Here is a 17,908-nt window from a genome sequence, read left to right on the forward strand (position 1 = left end):
CACCTCACTCAAGTATGATGGTTATTGTCAGCCTTCTTACACAGAAGAAGAAATTCTGTTTCAAAATGGTTGGGTTACTGGATTAAGATAACTGCCTTTAATTTGTAGTGTCATGTGGGAAAATAAGATCACCTGATACCAGATGTTTTATGTTATTCTGACCCCAGGTTACTGCACCCTGTCATCTATAAGTAGATAATCAATCAATGCATCACCATGTTTTGTCAATGCCCATAACTCTACCTTCTTTGGCACATCCCTACTACAGGTGAAACAAATTGAAGATAATGCCACTAATTAATGAAAGCCGTACTGAAGAATTTATTCTGTTAGGCTTTGCAGACCGCCCTTGGCTAGAGCTTCCTCTGTTCACTAGTCTTCTTATAACTCACCCCATAGCCATGATGGGAAACGTCACAATCATTCTGGTGTCCAGGTTAGACTCTCGTCTTCACAGCCCCATGTATTTCTTCCTCGCCAACCTCTCCTTTTTGGACATGTGTTACACCACAAGCATTGTCCCTCAGATGCTGGTTAACCTGGGAAGCTCTAAGAAGACCATCAGCTATACGGGGTGTGCAGTTCAGCTTTATTTCTTTCACATAATGGGGGGCACAGAATGTTTGCTCTTGGCTCTCATGTCCTTCGATCGCTATGTGGCCATCTGCAGACCTCTTCACTACACCCTCATCATGAATCAGCGCATTTGTATCCTGTTAGTTTCCACCGTGTGGCTAATTGGAATAACCTATGCTGTCTCAGAGGCCACTGCTACATTACGGTTGCCACTGTGTGGTCTCAATAAGCTGGACCACTTAGTGTGTGAGATTCCTGTTCTGATAAAGAATGCCTGTGGTGAAAAAGGTTCTAACGAGCTCACACTCTCTGTGGTATGCATTTTTATGTTAGCTGTTCCACTATGCTTAATTCTTGCTTCCTATGCTAGTATTGGACATGCTGTATTTAAGATCAACTCTTCTGAGGGAAGGAAAAAGGCCTTTGGGACATGTTCCTCCCATCTCATTGTAGTTTTCTTATTTTATGGCCCAGGCATTAGCATGTACCTTCAGCCTCCCTCCTCCATCTCAAGGGATCAGCCCAAGTTCATGGCCCTCCTCTATGGAGTGGTGACTCCCACACTCAACCCCTTTATCTACACCCTGCGGAATAAGGATGTGAAGGGGGCATTATGCCACCTGGTGAGGAGCATTTCCAGCTTTAAGTGATAGTTGGTAGACATCAAATGAAGTTATTGAACAATTAGAGTAGGTTGCTATAGTTTTCTGTAACAAATTCTTGTCTCATAATCAAATATCAGTTTACATGTTCTTGCAAAATATGTTATGTCTCCGAGACTCTTTGTAAACATGTTCGGCAAGCATTATACTTGACTAGTATGCACATTTTATTATGAAAATATATTAAAATAGTTATATACTAGTTGGTACGTACTGAAATAGTAGCTGTGTTAAGTAGTAAAAAATATTAGTAAAATGAATTCATTAGTTCAAGCTACCTGTAAAAAATAGCGTGGCAAGCACTTATCAGTTCATCACTCTCTATGAGTTGTCCCAAGTCTAAATGCGCAGTGTGGCTGCACTGGTCATTCAGTGTGAAGCATTTTATACTTTGGAAGAATCATGAGTCTCATAAGTTTATCAACCCCAATTTATGTAGACGCTATTGCTTCTTAAAATGCTTTGTAATTCTTGTTTAACAAATAAGTATGCAGTGATTTTGTATTTTTAATTAAAGAATTTATTATTAAATATGGAAATAAGTGGTCTAGTGGGACAAAAAGTATGAATAAGGTTCCTATAGTTTCCTTTTACATACTATAATAATGAGTCTTCTGAATCAGTGAGATAACAAGGAAGTGATATTAATAATGAAACACAACCTGGAAGTATTTCTGTGCATAATTGGGAATAGCCAGGAATGCCTTTTGGAACTAACTGTGTAAAAATCAGTATGAGAAAGAAATAAATTGTATTTTTGGAACAAAAAGCAACTTGATTACTTCAACAAACAATATAAGTTTGTTTTTTGATGTAAATGTTGAATGCAAATAGTATTCAAAATCTGTATCATTAAAAGTTGAAAGCGCTAAAACTTAGTTCTAGGACTCACACCCCAAAACTTAAAACTTTGTCATGAAATTAGTTATAACTTATGAGAGCAAATTAATGGATTTTATATTTATTTGGTGTTGAATTAATATGTTGAGAGTTCAACATGATGTTGTGCAGTGAAGAAGTAAACACTTGTAAGAAAAACAAAAGCTCATTTGGATTTTCCTGGCATATCTTCTGGTATGATCAAGATTTAAGCCAATAATTGGCAGGAAAACTTCATGTTATTCCAAACAAGAATCAACTGCAAAATAACAGATCATCTGGTGCTGGTACAGATCCTCAGATCATTGAACTTCTGTATATTTAGTTTGGAAAAAAATTTTAAGTAACTTTAAAAATTGGCGTATTTCTGGTTGATTGCCAGAAAAATATTTTCAAATTTTATACACATGCACACACAAAGACATGACCTAATTCTGTGATGTTAAATGATAGCTTTGATAATTTTTATTTAAGTATCCTTTGTCTAACTTAGTCTTATATACAAAAATATATAGTAATTTCTAGTTTTGAGGGCAAAACCCAGAAAGATTTGTGTCAAAAGCTTTGCTGTAGAAACTCATCACGGTTCGTCTCTTTCTCAAATATCCTCTGTCCTTGGCTAATGTATGTACTACTTTCAAGACCTGTAAAAAATATTCATTTCAGAGGCATGAATGAAATCTAGACACAGTGAAAAATCAGGATTTCCTAAGAATTAAATGCAAAAATCTCAGAATAAAGAATACTGAGAACGGTGGTCTGGAAAATCCACAGAAAGGTTTTATTTGGACTTCATATTTCCGGGGAGTATATACTGTTTTAGTATGCTACAGCATGAAGGATACTTCAGTCAACTTTTGAAAAGTACTGTAGAAGGAAATGCACATATTATACTGGAAAGTGAAAGTGTGCTCTACCTTTTGAGTAAACCACCAGCAATTCTGAGATTGCCTTTCAAGGAAAGTGATCTAAAGCTTTTATTTCCCCAAGCAAGCAGGCCTTTCCTAAACAACAAATGGAAGAAAACAAAGCATGTTGACCCCAGTTTTAAAGACACTAAAAATGTATTTGGGAAAATATTTAAGGTAGTACTCAAGAAGGTTTAACAGTGGCTTTCTCCATATTAGAGACGTCCTCAGATTTGCATAGCATAATAACCGCAAGGCAAGAAGTGCATCTTGCTTTAAAGGAGATGATTAAAATACATGTATTCAGGATTATGATTCAAAAAATTCCTCTATGGCCAATGCACAACTAATTTCTTTTCAAACTGTGATACTCAGAATTTCAATGCCTTGGAGGAGTCCCAGAGGCCACAGAGCATGATGGTGGGATGGAGAATGTTAGAAATAGTGGAGTAGGAAAATCCATGTCATATTTTCTTTGAAATCAGGACATTTGATATGAACATGGATAACTGCTTCCCTATTATAAAAAGTAATCATTTTACTTTATTTTCATATTATAGAAATGGTATATTTGGACTAAATGGTCAAATATTTACTTGAGCAAAAAGTATACTATCTAATACACATAAACACAAAATGAAACTTAAGTGAGTAGTGAGAATTCATTTAAGCCTTTAGGAATTTTTTCCACATAGAACTAAAGGCTTTTAGTTCTATCTTTATTTTCATTAAGATTTGTGTCATACAAAAATATTTTTACTTCTTTCTAGATGTATCCATTTGTAACCATTGATCTTGAGGCCTCAGACTCTTGATACATACTGAGACGTAATTATTTTATATAAAGACGGAGCTGACCTAAATAGCTGCTTATGTTTCACTTTGTCATACAAAAGGAAATTAAATCCATTGTATTAAAGGGTCTTTAAATCTACTTCTCAACACTCATATTTTTCAGCTACTACATTGTGCACCTCCCCTAAAACCATCACCTCCCATACAACCACAGCATGTACTCTAATACTTCTACTTCTTAAACTCTTCTGCATTTTCTCACTCCTGTATACTAGCTTATTTTTGCATTCTGAAATGCCTCCTCCAGTTTTTAACCTCTCTAAAACCTTCCTTAAAATTAATTATAATATAGAACGCAATAAGCACCAACATGCATGTTCAAGAATGTGCCTTTGGGATGAAAAAGACTAAATACTCAAAGAAGAATTAAATATATTTTCAAAGGGTAGATAAAAATTGTAATATTTAATAGGAGTAACAGTAATATATCACTGGTTGAGGAAATATCATAATCAAAAAGTTAAATAAAAAGGAGAAGTCACAACTATTGAAAAGCTGCCATAAGTTATAAAAAGTTACTAAAAGTGTTAAACACATTGGATCTGCAGTCTTATTTAGCCTTTCGATAACCCTTTAAGGTATGTATTAGCCACACTTGATAGATAATAAAAATGTGGTTTAATAATTCTTGAGCTTGCATAGTTTATGTCAGAACTGGAATTTGAAAGTTTTTGATTACCAAAAATTCATGTTTTTTCCACGTTATAACAAACTCATGAAGAACTCAGTGTTTCCATCTGAAATTACATGGGGCAATATGTAAGACTGAAAGAAGGATATATGTTGAACTAGAACCAGGAACCAGAAACAAGGCTGATATTAAAGAATGTGTGTTTCTATAGAAGATGAGAATGTGATGGATTTTAAACTCTGAGATTATATAAGATCTTTATTTTGTGACTATATTTGGCAAAGTAAAAAAATCATTTGCAGTAGGAAAACACATGAAATTACTTAAATGTACTTCAACAATCTATGCAATAGAAAATGAGCCTCTCTAGTAGGATAAGAGAAGTAAAAACGAAAAAGATGGGGAAAGTGTGAGAGATTAACATAGGAGGTTAACTTGGAAACTTTGTTAAATGTATGTCCTCTGGGAAAGAGATGAGCCAAAGACAGTGGTGCTGATGCTTTAAGTCTGCAGGACTGAGCAGAAGGTGTAGATTTTTTCAAAGACTTTAAAATCAAGGAAAGTAGTTTTTGAAACAGAAGTTAAAAGGACTCTAGAAAAACTGAAGTCAAATTCCACGGAAGATGTTATTAATTATCTACAAGAAGAAATAGATATCTATTTGTGGGAATGGTGGCTCACGCCTGTAATCCCAACACTTTGGGAGGCCAAGGCGGGCAGATCACTTGAGGCCAGGAGTTTGACACCACCCTGGTCAACACGGTGAAACCCCATCTCTACTAAAAATACAAAAATTAGCCAGAAGTGGCGGCCCGTGCCTGTGGGCCCAGCTACTTGGGAGACTGAAGCACAAGAATTGCTTGAACCCAGAAGGCGGAGTTTGCAATGAGAAGAGATCGTGCCACTGCACTCCAGCCTGGCCCACACAGTGAGACTCTGTCTCAAAAACAAAAAAAAAAGAAAAAGAAAAAGAAAGAAAGAATTGCAAAAAGAGAGAACAAATTGTCAAAAAAGTTATTCGTAAAGGATAAATCTAAATGAATTTTTAGCATTTCTTCTTTGGACACATTAAAGAGATCCAACATTTAACATGATGTTTTATTGAGATAAAGGTTTATGCATATAATATTTAGCATAATATAAATATACATTTTAACAATAATTAATATTGGAAAGTGGACAACAGTAGTTTCTGCAGACACTTCTAAGTCTTAGAGGCTGTAATCCCCTTTTTCCAGAAAAGCTCTTCAAAGTAAAATACAAGGAACGCTGATAAGTTTTCAATTGAAGGTTGTTTTAATATATGTGATATGTTGTCTGCATTAGGATAGTGAGGAGGCAGGGCTCAGTGGGCAATAGAGAGGATTCAAATGTTTTGACAAATAAACTGCTTTAAATGTTGGTTCTGGAATTTCTTACCTTGCTATTATTCCAATATCCTCCCACTGAGCAAAGAGTAGAGTTAACTGCACCATGGGGACATCACCTCCTTCTACTCTCAGGGGATTCATTATCTCAGATTGCAAATTTTTAAGTGCAGCAAATCCTATAACCATTTCTCTCTTGATTCCATAGAAACTGTTTTTACTATAGAGAGTACCAACTAATGACTGAATCTGAGTTCACTTAGTGACTCTTAGACAAAACGGCACATCTGACAGGTCACATGGTAAGGCAATTAATAAACAATGTTGACTGGTCATTCTGTGTACATCAACAGCTTTGTTAGTAAGTAGTTATTGTGTGGCTTCTCTTTATAAACAAATGAATATGTTAATATAAATCATTTTCTGATTAATATATTCAATTTACAGTGCACAATATTTGGTATGAACATTATATCGTGTTATAATTAAGACTGTATTTTGAAATTCATAACTGGCAAGAAATGGCCAGGTAGCCTTTTCTATTTGAACTATCTGAAAAATGTCTTCAAATTTTTAAATGACAGTCAGTATTCAAAGTACTTTAACAAACATCTCACCTGAAATAAAGATTTTTATGGCTGAAGGAGAAAAAATTTGAGATGCATTCCTTTTAAAATATTTATAATAAAGGACTGACACATGGTCTATTGTCTATGAAACTCCTTTGAATAATTTCATATATCTATGAATTTAACTATGTCTTTAACATGAAGCTGCTACTAAATTATTCACTGTTTTAATTAATATCTACAAAAAATTATCTGAAAATGGAACATACTAAAATGCTTTTGATCTCGTGATTTAGCTGAAGTCAATTGTCAGCTATTATTAACAGTAATTTATAGCCTGATTTTTTTATGATCCTATTCCAAAATGATTCTATTGGTGAAAATGGCATAGACTTTTGTCCTACCCCTTTTGTTTTGCATTAACTGAAAATCAAACATCAAATATTACCTTCTCTTTTCCACTCTCCTTCTGACTAAAACATGTTTTCCTTTCTTTCTGGCTAAAATGTTGCAGGACCATTTTATTTTACTTTATTTAGTTTCATTTTCATTTTCCCTTTAGTTCACATATAATTGTACACACCTATGAGACACAATGGGATGTTTTGATATAGATGTACAATGTGGAGAGACCAAATTAGGGTAATTAGCATATTCATCTCCTTGAATATTTACCAATTCTTTGTGATGAGATCATTCAAAATCCTCTTTTCTACCTATTTTGAAATATACGATATATTATTGTTAGCAACAGTCAACCTATCATGCAATGAAATGCTACAACTTATTCATCCTAACTGTAACTCTGTACCCATCGATCATACTCTCCTCATTCCCCTTTTCCCCCTACCCTATCCTACTCCTCTGTAACCACTGTTGTACTCTCTACTTCCATAAGATTAACTTTTTTAGGCAATAGGACCATTTTAAATAAGCCTCTTATACTTTGTTACTATTAACATGGAAGCTGGAGTAGAGACTTTATCTTTCAGTAGCTTAATGAAGTCATGAAGAAAAATTCAGTATAGTTCATTGCACTGGTTGATTTAGAAAGTTCTGGGACGTATTTTGGCTAATGGGAAAACTGAAGTACCACTTGATTCCAATACATCTCTCCATTTTCCCCATGATTCACATTCAATTATACCTGATATGAGATCACTTTCCCTGCCTCAGTGCTTATTACTAACCTGTACTGTTGCTGATACCAAGACACTCAGACAGTTGCATTCTCCCTCATCCTCTGAAGAGTTTCCATTTACATAGGGTGTGAGCATCTGTGTGTGAAGGAGTTGAGGGAGCAGTGTTAACATACATTTCTGGCACTATAAACTTTCTAAAGTGTTGGTAGTAATGATTGGCTAATAGAACTTTACTGTTTGAATTTCACTTTTATGTTAGATACAGAGGGTACACGTGCAGGTTTGTTACATGGGTATGTTTCACCCAGGTAATGAGCATAGTACCCAATTTCTAATATCCTAAATTTAGGTAGTTTTCAACCCATGCTTCCCTCCCTCCACCTGCCTCTAATAGTCCCCAGTGTCTATTGTTGCCATGTTTATGTCAATGTGTGTGCAACGTTTAGCTCTCACTTATAAGTGAGAAAGTGTGGTGTTTTATTAGTCCACTTAGGAGTATGACCTCCAGCTCCATCCATGTTGCTTCTAAGGACATGATTTCATTCTCTTTTATGGCTGCAGTTTTCATAATGTATTTAGACCACATTTTCTTTAATTCACAACTGATGGGCACCTAGGTTGATTCCACATCTTTTTTATGATGAATAGTGCAGCAATGAATGTACAACTGCATGTGTCTTTTTGGTGTAATAAACTATTTTCCTTTGAATATATACCCCGTAGTGGAATTGCTGGATCAAATGGTAGCTCTCTTTTGAGTTCTTTGAGAAATCTCCAAACTGCTTTCCACAGTGGCTAAAGTAATTTATATTCCCACCAACAGTGTGTAAGCATTTCCTTTTCTCTGCAGCCTTGCCAGCAGCTGTTGTTTTTTGACTTTTTATAATAGCCATTCCAACTAGTATGAGATGGTATTTCATTGTGGCTTTTACTTGCATTTCTATGATGATTAGTGATGTCAAGCATTGTTTATATGTGTGTGGGTGACTAGTATGTCTTCTTTTGAGAAGTGTCCGTTCATAACCCCATTTTAAAAATGGGCTTATTTGTTGTTTGCTTTAAGTTCCTATAAATTCTGGATATTACACTTTTGTCAAATGCATAGTTTCTGAATATTTTCTCCCATTCTGTGGGTTGTGTGTTTACTGTTGACAGTTTCTTTTGCTGTGCAGAGGAGCTTCAGTTTAATTACTTCCCACTTGTCAATGTTTTGGTTTTGTTGCAATTGCTTTTAGGGACTTAGCCAAAATTTCTTTGCCAAGCCCAGTGTTGAAAAGGATATTTCCTAGGTTTTCTGCTAGAATTTTTTTTATAAACTTTAAGTTCTAGGGTACATATGCACAACGTGCAGGTTTCTTACCTAAGTATACAGGTGCCATGGTGGTTTGCTGCATCCATCAACTCGTCATTTATATTAGGTATTTCTCCTAATACTATCCCTCCCCTAGCCCACCACACCACAACAGGCTCCAGTGTATGATGTTCTCCACCCTGGGTCCAAGTGTTCTCATTGTTCAATTCTCACCTATGAATGAGAACATGCGGTGTTTGGTTTTCCGTCCTTGTGATGGTTTGCTGAGAATGATGGTTTCCAGCTTCATCCATGTCCCTGCAAAGGACATGAACTCACCCTTTTTATGGCTGCATAATATTCCATGGTGTATATGTGGCACATTTTCTTAATCCAGTCTATCATTGACGGACATTTGGGTTGGTTCCAAGTCTTTGCTATTGTGAATAGTGCTGCAGTAAACATATGTGTGCATGTGTCCTTAAAGTAGCATGATTTATAATCCTTTGGGTATATACCCAGGAATGGGATGGCTGAGTCAAATGGTATTTCTGGTTCTAGATCCTTGAGGAATTGCTGCACTGTCCTCCACAATGGTTGAACTAATTTACACTCCCACCAACAGTGTAAAAGCATTCCTGTTTCTCCACATCCTCTCCAGCATCTGTTGTTTCCTGACTTTCTAATGATCACCATTCTCACTGGTGTGAGACGGTATATCATTGCGGTTTTGGTTTGCATTTCTCTGATGACCAGTGATGATGAGCATTTTTTTCATGTGTCTGTTGGCTGCAGAAATGTCTTCTTTTGAGAAGTATCTATTTATATCCTTTGCATATTTTTTGATGGGGTTCTTTGTTTTTTTTCTTGTAAATTTGTTTAAGTTCTTTGTAGATTCTGTATATTACCCCTTTGTCAGATGGCTAGATTGCAAAAATTTTCTCCCATTCTGTAGGCTGCATGTTCACTCTGATGGTAGTTTCTTTTGCTGTGCAGAAGCTCTTTAGTTTAGTTAGATCCCATTTGTCAATTTTGGCTTTTGTTGCCATTGCTTTTGGTGTTTTAGTCATAAAGTTCTTGCCCATGCCTTTGTCTTGAATGGTATTACCTAGGTAATAGGGTTTTTTATGGTTTTAGGTCTAACATTTAAGTCTTTAATCCATCTGGAATTAATTTTTTGCATAAGGTGTAAGGAAGGGATCCAGTTTCAGCTTTCTACTTATGGCTAGCCAGTTTTCCCAGCACCATTTATTAAATATGGAATCCTTTCCCCATTGCTTGTTTTTGGCAGGTTTGTCAAAGATCAGATGGTTGTAGATGTGTGGTGTTATTTCTGAGGCCTCTGTTCTGTTCCATTGGTCTATATCTGTGTTTTGGTATCAATACCATGCTGTTTTGGTTACTGTAGCCTTGTAGTACAGTTTGAAGCCTGGTAGCATGATGTCTCCAGCTTTGTTCTTTTGACTTAGGATTGTCTTGGCAATGTGGATTCTTTTTTGGTTGATGTGAACTTTAGTTTTTCCAATTCTGTGAAGAAAGTCATCAGTAGCTTGATGGGGATGGCATTGAATCTATAAATTACCTTGGGCAGTGTGGCCATTTTCACAATATTGATTCTTCCTATCCATAAGCATGGAATGTTCTTCCATTTGTTTGTGTCCTCTTTTATTTCGTTGAGCAATGGTTTGTAGTTCTCCTTGAAGAGGTCCTTCGCATCCCTTGTAAGTTGTATTCCTAGGTATTTTATTCTCTTTGAAGCAATTGTGAATGGGAGTTCACTCATTATTTGGCTCTCTGTTTGTCTGTTATTGGTGTATAGGAATGCTTGTGATTTTTGCACATTGACTTTGTATCCTGAGACTTTGCTGAATTTGCTTATCAGCTTAAGGAGATTTCGGGCTGAGATGATGGGGTGGTCTAAATATACAGTCATGTCATCTGCAAACAGGGACAATTTGACTTCCTTGTTTTCTAATTGAATACCCTTTATTTCTTTCTCTTGCCTGATTGCCCTGGCCAGAACTTCCAACACTATGTTGAATAGGAGTGGTGAGAGAGGGCATCCTTGTCTTGTGCTGGTTTTCAAAGGGAATACTTCCAATTCTTGCCCATTCAGTATGATATTGGCTATTGGTTTGTTATAATTCTGCTAGAATTTTTATAGTTTGAAGTCTTACACTGAAATCTTTCATCTATCTTGAGTCAATTTTTGTATATGGTAAAAGTAAATGTCCAGATTAGGGCTAATTAGGTATCCCAGCACCATTTCTTGAATAGAGAGTCCTTTTCCCATTGTTTTTGTTTTTGTCAGCCTTGTTGAAGATCACACCACAGGTATTAGGCTTTATTTCTGAGTTTCTATTCTGTTTCATTGCTATATGTGTCTGATTTTGTGCCCATACCATGATATTTTGGTGACTACAGCCTTATAATGTAGCTTGAAATTGGCTATTGTGATTCCTATGGCTACGTTCTTTTTTCTTAGGGTTGCTTTGGCTATTCGTGATCTTTTTTGGTTGCATATAACTTTTAGAATAGTTTTTTCTAATTCTGTGAAAAAGGATGTTGGTTTAAATTGCTTTAGGCAGTACAGTTGTTTTAACAATATTGATTCTTCCAATCCATGAGCATGTAATGTTTTTCCATTTATTTATGTTGATTCTGATTTCTTCCAGCAGTGTTTTATAGTTCTCCTTGTAGAGATCTTTCACCTCCTTGGTTAGCTGTATTCCTAGATATTTCATTTTCTCTGTGGCTATTGTAAATGAGATTGTTCTGATTTGATTCTCAGCCTTCATATTTTTGGTATACAGAAATGATACTGATTTGGTACACTGATTTTGTACCCTGAAACCCTGTTAAAATCATTTATCAGTTCTAGTTGCCTTCTGGCAGTCTTTAGGGCTTTCTAAGTATAGAATCATATCATCAGCAAAGAGAGATGGTTTGACTTCTTTTCCTATGGGAATGCCTTTTATTTCTTTCTATCTCCCGATTGTTCTGGAGAGAATTTCACCACGCCTATTCAGTATAGGCGTGGTGAGAGTGGGCATTCTTGTCTTGCTCCAAATCTCAAGGGGAATTCTTCCAGCTTTTGCTCATTCTATATGATGTTAGCTATGGAGTTTTTTTTTTAGATGGCTCTTATTATTTTGAGGTTTGTTCCTTTAATGCCTAGTCTGTTGAGAGTTTTAATCATGAACCCTCAGGATTCATGGAGATGTTGGATTTTACCAAAAGCTTTTTCAGCATCTATTGAGGTGATCATATGGCTTTTCTTTTTAATTCTGTTTATGTGATGAATCACATTTGTTGATTTGCAGATGTTCAACCAATCTTGCATGCCAGAAATAGAGCTTTCTTGATTGTGGTGTATTAACTTTTTGATGTGCTGCTGGATTTGTTTGGCTAGTATTTTCTTGAGGATTTTTCCTTCTATGTTCATCAGGGATAATAGATGGAATTTTTTTCTTTTTGGTATTAAGCTAACTCGCCTACCTTAGTGTGGGTCACATATCTTGGCTTGATAATCCCAAGCTGTGCTTAGAAACCCAGGTAGCACCAGGACATCCTGCAGCTCAGGGTTGGGCTCTGGCTGCACTGTGAGATCTGATGTGCTCCTGGGTTGCTGGGAAAGTACTCACGTGAAGCAAGGCACTCAGCTGAGCTGTGGAAGCTGCACAATGCACCTGCTTCCTCTAGTGCAACTAGGCATAGGACCTGAGAGGAGCCTGCAGGCAGGAGGGCTTGCAGAACAGACGTGTCCCAGTCCCACAGGGAAGCCAGCCCTGCTCTCCTCTGGCTTGGCAGTCAGCTGGGGCAAGAGCCTTGAAGAGGGAGACAGGAAGCTCTCAGGGATGGGTATCTATGGCTACCCTCCACTGAAGCTGCCCAGCACACAAAAGCTCCCAGGCTCTGCACTGTCTGAAGGACTGTCTCTGCTTGTTCCTCAGGGAGATCCCCTTGCCAGCTAACACATCTATGGGGGACACAGGGTCTCTTGTAGCTAGGATCCCAGAGGTCCATGACAAGAGTGAGCTGTCCCTCAGTTCCCTTGCTCATCAATTTCCCAGGAGCCATGTGGGGCTGGGAACTAGCCCTGGCATTCAGGTACCACTTGCAGGGTTCCCAGATTTCTGCCTCTACAGCCTCAGCTTCAGCTTTGTCTCTCCATACACTCAGTATTTTCTCTCCTGAGATCCAACCAATATATGTTGATTTACTCAATAATTTGGTCTCTCTTAGTGAAAGCAGTGCTTCCTGGCTGCATCTAATTGAACATCTTGTCCCTTCCCATCTGTGTAAAACATTTTTTACATATGCTTTATTTTGACATAATTTTAGCTTTACACAAATGTTGCAAAGATGGCAAAGAATTCCCATATACATCTCACCTCACTTTCCCTTAATGTTACATTTCTCTGGTATATTTTTCAAAATTAAGAAACTAACATTGGTATGTTACTACTACCAAAACTCTAGACTATCTTTGAATTTCAGCAAGGTTTTCTTTAATGTCCTTTTTTTGTTGCAGAATCCTATCCAGGACACTCCATTGCATTTAGTTGTCATGTCTTTCAGTTTCCTGAATCTCTGGTATCTTGTTTTTCATGATGTTGAAAGTTCTGAGTACTGCTCAGGTATGTTATAGAATGCACTTCAATCATGGTTTGTCTGATGTTGTCTAATGCTTATGTTATGGGATTCTTGGTGTATCACTTCACCAGCTGAAAACCTCTATGGCTAGTGGCACCTAAGCCACTGGCCCACTCAGCCTGGCAGCCTGTGCTCAGCTCACATTACCAGTCTGGATACTATGCCTGCCAAAGGCAAGCAGAGCAGCCAGGGGTGTATGAGCGAGCAAGAGTGGGGTCCAGCCACTGCACACAGCCAGGCATGCTTGCCGTGGCAGGGCTGCAGTTCCTGGCACTGACAGGGGTGCCAGCTCCCTGCAAGTCTGTGGCTGGACCAGGTGTACTGCAAGCAGCTCCCACACCAGGAACCACAGAACCACCCAAAAAGGGTGTCACAGCCCTGGCTCAGGGAGCATCTAGGTCTAGGCTCCCCAAAGGGCTGCAGCTCTTATCTCCTTTATGTCACCTGCAGTGAGGTGAGGAAAGGGTATGTTCCAGCCCTGTTTGTGTGACGGCTCTTTCAGCCATGCCATTCAGTGGGTCCCAAGTTCTTGTCCTGCACCCACAGGGTATGCGGATAAGCGGAGGGTGAGTAAGGTGAAGAGGAGTCTTATTGAACAATAGAACAGCTGAGAGGAAACCTGCTCCTCTCCATAGCCAGGGTGTCCTGACTGGTGTTCAGCTCTCAGCAGAGAGGAGACCCTGGAGTGGGTAGTTCCTCTCTTCAGACAGGTCATCCCACAGAGTGTTCAGGTCTCAGCAGAGAGGAGACCCTGGAGTGGGTAGTTCCTCTCTTCAGACAGGTCATCCCACAGAGTGTTCAGGTCTCAGCAGAAAAGAGACCCTAGGGTAGGTAATTCCTCTCTGCAGCTGGTTGTCCTGACATCTTTTTGCATCTGGCTGAGTCTGGGAGTTTTTATGGACTTCAGAGGAGAGGAAGTGCATGCTGATTGGTCCTTGCGCAGCCATGGACAGGCTTGGAAAAAGCACCCTAAGTTCACACTCCAGTCTGCAAGGCTGGCAGCCCGTCTCCCAGGTTTCCACCCTTCCCTGGGGGTTGAAGGTGGGGCCTCAACGGGGACCCGTCCCTTTCTGCCCAGGAGCCTGTCGGCCTCCTGCCACTGTTGACGGTGCCCCAGGCTGTTCTTGCCAAGGGGCACCTGCAGGCTAGCACCAAGCTGCCCTCAGCAGCACCCCCTCCAGCCTCCCTCCCTTGCTTACCGGTGCCCAAAGCCCAGAGGGGGCTGAAGTGGCAGAAGACTGGCATGTCAGTACTGCCCCAAGTGTGGGCACATCAGGCCAGGTTGCAACAGCACCTGGACTCAGCCTCAACCGTGCTCTGATATCAGAGCCAGTGCCAGGAGCAGGGAGAGGCCAGACACCGGGAGCAGGCACCTCCAAGCCTACGGGGGCAAAAAGGGCTTTCCCGGGCCCCCAAGAGTGCAGAGATGCCCGGGTCTGCAGCTGCAGCTCGGGCATCTGCAACTGCGCACAAGAGGGCAGGCCTATTACCTGCTCCTGGCACCTAAGAGCACAGGGATGCCCAGGTTTGTAGCCACAGCTTGAGCAGCTGCAGTGCACACAGGAGGGTGGGGCTTCTGTCGGCTCCCGAACCCCAAGGGCACAGGGATGGCCGGGTCCGCAGCCGCTGCTAGGCAACTGCAGCTGAGCCTGGGGAGCACAGGGCTCTTGCCTGCCAACTCTTAAGGGATGGGGGCTTCCGCCTGTTCCCGGCTCCTGCGGGCTCCATCGAGCGCACAGCCCCAACCGCACCTCCCCTACTATAGTCGGCGTCCCGGTTCAGTCGGGCCTCAGCTGCAGTCAATGACACTGGGCCTTTGAATTTTTGGAGAGGAGACCACAGAGGTAAAGTGCCCTTTTTATCCCATCAGAGCAGGGGTTACATAATATCTACATGGCATCACTGATGTGCTGACTTTAATCACTTGGTTAAGGTAGTGTTTGCACTAAATAAAACTTAAACTTACAGCTGTTAGCTTTCAGTACTCTATTCCTTGGAAAATAGTCACTGAGTGCAACCTATGCTTAACGAATGAGATCATGAGCTCCACATCTGAAAGTGGGGACTATTAATAGACTAGTAAGGAAGATTTCTCTCTTCGTCTCATTTATGTATTTATTCAGTCATTTATTTGTAACAGTATGGACTCATACTTTTTATACTTCAGGTTATAATCCAGTGACATATTATTTATTTTGTTGTTGAAATTGCTCCAGCTTTCCCCATTGAGAGCTCTTTCATGTTGGCTGCTGGGTCCCTTGGACAGGTCTTCATCCTTTTGTTATCCTTTTCTCTTCAGGGCCCCTCCTTGATTTCTGGTATTACTGGTTCTTCTCCAGGCTTCTCTTACATATTTTCACCAGCCTTAGAAATATCTTAGAATCAGACATTTCCCCAAGTATCTCTGGTTCTTTTCACTGGAAAATGGCATTAGAAAACATTATCTGAATGGGACATGTAGACATTGCTATGAGGGTAACATTGTTTCTAGGCTATTTCACCAGAAAAGGCTAGGCAACATCTGTCCACACAGTAAGCTCTGAACACACATGTATCTGTCATTGTTTCAATATTTGTCCATTTGTGTGTGTGTGTGTGTGTATTTGTGCTTGTGTTTAAACATGAGGTCATAGTGATAACTCTGGCTCTAACACAGTCCCTAATGTCATTCTGGCCTTCCTTTCTTGCTTCTCTGTAACTTCTTATACCAACAGGGAGAAACCTGGATGCCACTGTTCATCTTTAAACATTTTTGTTCAACTAGTATGTATGTGAAGCAATTACAGAATTAGCTGAACCTGCATGAGAAACAAATTTACTATTCAGAATACCATATTTATGCACAGTTACTTTTGTCTATAGTCTGATATTTTTTAACCAAAATATTATTTCTCAAAGTAAGTCAGGTCACTTTTTACTTCTTCTCTACCCTTTTCAGTGTTGTTAGCTTATATATTTATATAAAGTGAGGTTGATTTGTTACCGTCATACCATTCTAATCTTCCCACATCTTGGTGATATTTTTACTTGTTTATTTGCATGCATTTGAGTGCAGTTTTGTGATACACTACTTGGGGATTAATAAATCAAGACAAATGCATCATTTAAAAATTTCCCTTGTGTGTCTTCTTTGTAATCAACTAATCTCCCCTACACTAAGCTCTGAATACCACTAGTGTGTTTCCATCCCAATGGGGTTTTTTTTCCCAGATGTCTTATGAATGAAATCATACAATATTCAGACTTTGAAGTCTGGCTTCATCTATTTAGTAAAACACACTTAACATATATTCATGTTGTTGCATGTATCAGTAGCTCATTCCATCCCACCGGTCAATAGTTTTCATTGATCAATCAATTTCCACACAATCATAGATCATTGTGTGGAAATACCCAAGATTATCTTTCCCCTGTTGAAGGGCATGGGTGGCTTACAGTTTTGAGTAATTATGAATAAAACTGATATAAACATTTGCATGCAGATTTTTACATGGACAAAAGTTTTAATTCACTGGGGTAAATACTTACGAATGTGATTGTTAAGTCATATAGAAAGACTATATTAAACTTCATAAAAATTGCCAAATAGTCAGTGTTTGCATCACTTTGCATTTCTACTAGCAATCAAAGCGAGTTTCCCCTCACTTTGCATTATTGCTAGCATTTATTATTTTCAGTGCTTTTGTCTCAGTGACAAACAAAATTGTGAGAATTTATTTTTAATCTCATTATATGAGTACTTTCATAATACTCCAATTTTGTTTCTTGGTTTACAAAGCCTTAATATTGACTATGTACCTTTTTATAGGAAAAAATATTGGTATCTTGACTTTCATGTAGATTTTCTTAAATCAGTGAGATTTCCTTCAGTCAACTTAACTGTAAATCAATTATTACAAGCTTTTTTAAATGTGGGAAATCATGTCTTTGATAAGAATAGGTCAGATTTTTTGTTTTTTTCTCTAAGAATTTTTGTTTTGTGTGTGTGTATCTATCACTTAATGTGTATTTGAAAACTTTCCAATTAACTTTTTCTAATACAAATGATCTATGAAACTCCATTCCATTTTCTCAATACAGTTTAGAAATTACTTGAACATTTGGCTAAATGTTCTGAACCTTACTTTCAAACTACATTCTCTTACTAGAAAAATGCTTAGACAGTGTGGTGATTCATCAAAGATCTAGAACTAGAAATACCATTTGACCCAGCAATCCCATTACTGGGCATATACCCAAAGGATTATAAATCATGCTACTATAAAGACACATGCACACATATGTTTATTGTGGCACTCACAATAGCAAAGACTTGGAACCCACCCAAATGTCCATCAATAATACACTGGATAAAGAAAATGTGGCACATATA

At 38.5% G+C, this 17,908-nt stretch overlaps 1 protein-coding gene across 1 annotated transcript; it reads left to right on the forward strand.

The window, feature by feature from the left end:
- Window positions 1-287: 287 nt before the first annotated feature.
- Window positions 288-1,226, forward strand: LOC123573093 (olfactory receptor 2B6-like). Its single transcript, XM_065543088.1, has one exon. It carries the CDS (start codon window positions 288-290, stop codon window positions 1,224-1,226), a length of 939 nt encoding a protein of 312 aa, XP_065399160.1.
- The last annotated feature ends 16,682 nt before the right edge of the window (window positions 1,227-17,908 follow it).

Source organism: Macaca fascicularis, chromosome 4, assembly GCF_037993035.2.
Source record: "Macaca fascicularis isolate 582-1 chromosome 4, T2T-MFA8v1.1".
Classification (NCBI taxonomy): Eukaryota; Metazoa; Chordata; class Mammalia; order Primates; family Cercopithecidae; genus Macaca; species Macaca fascicularis.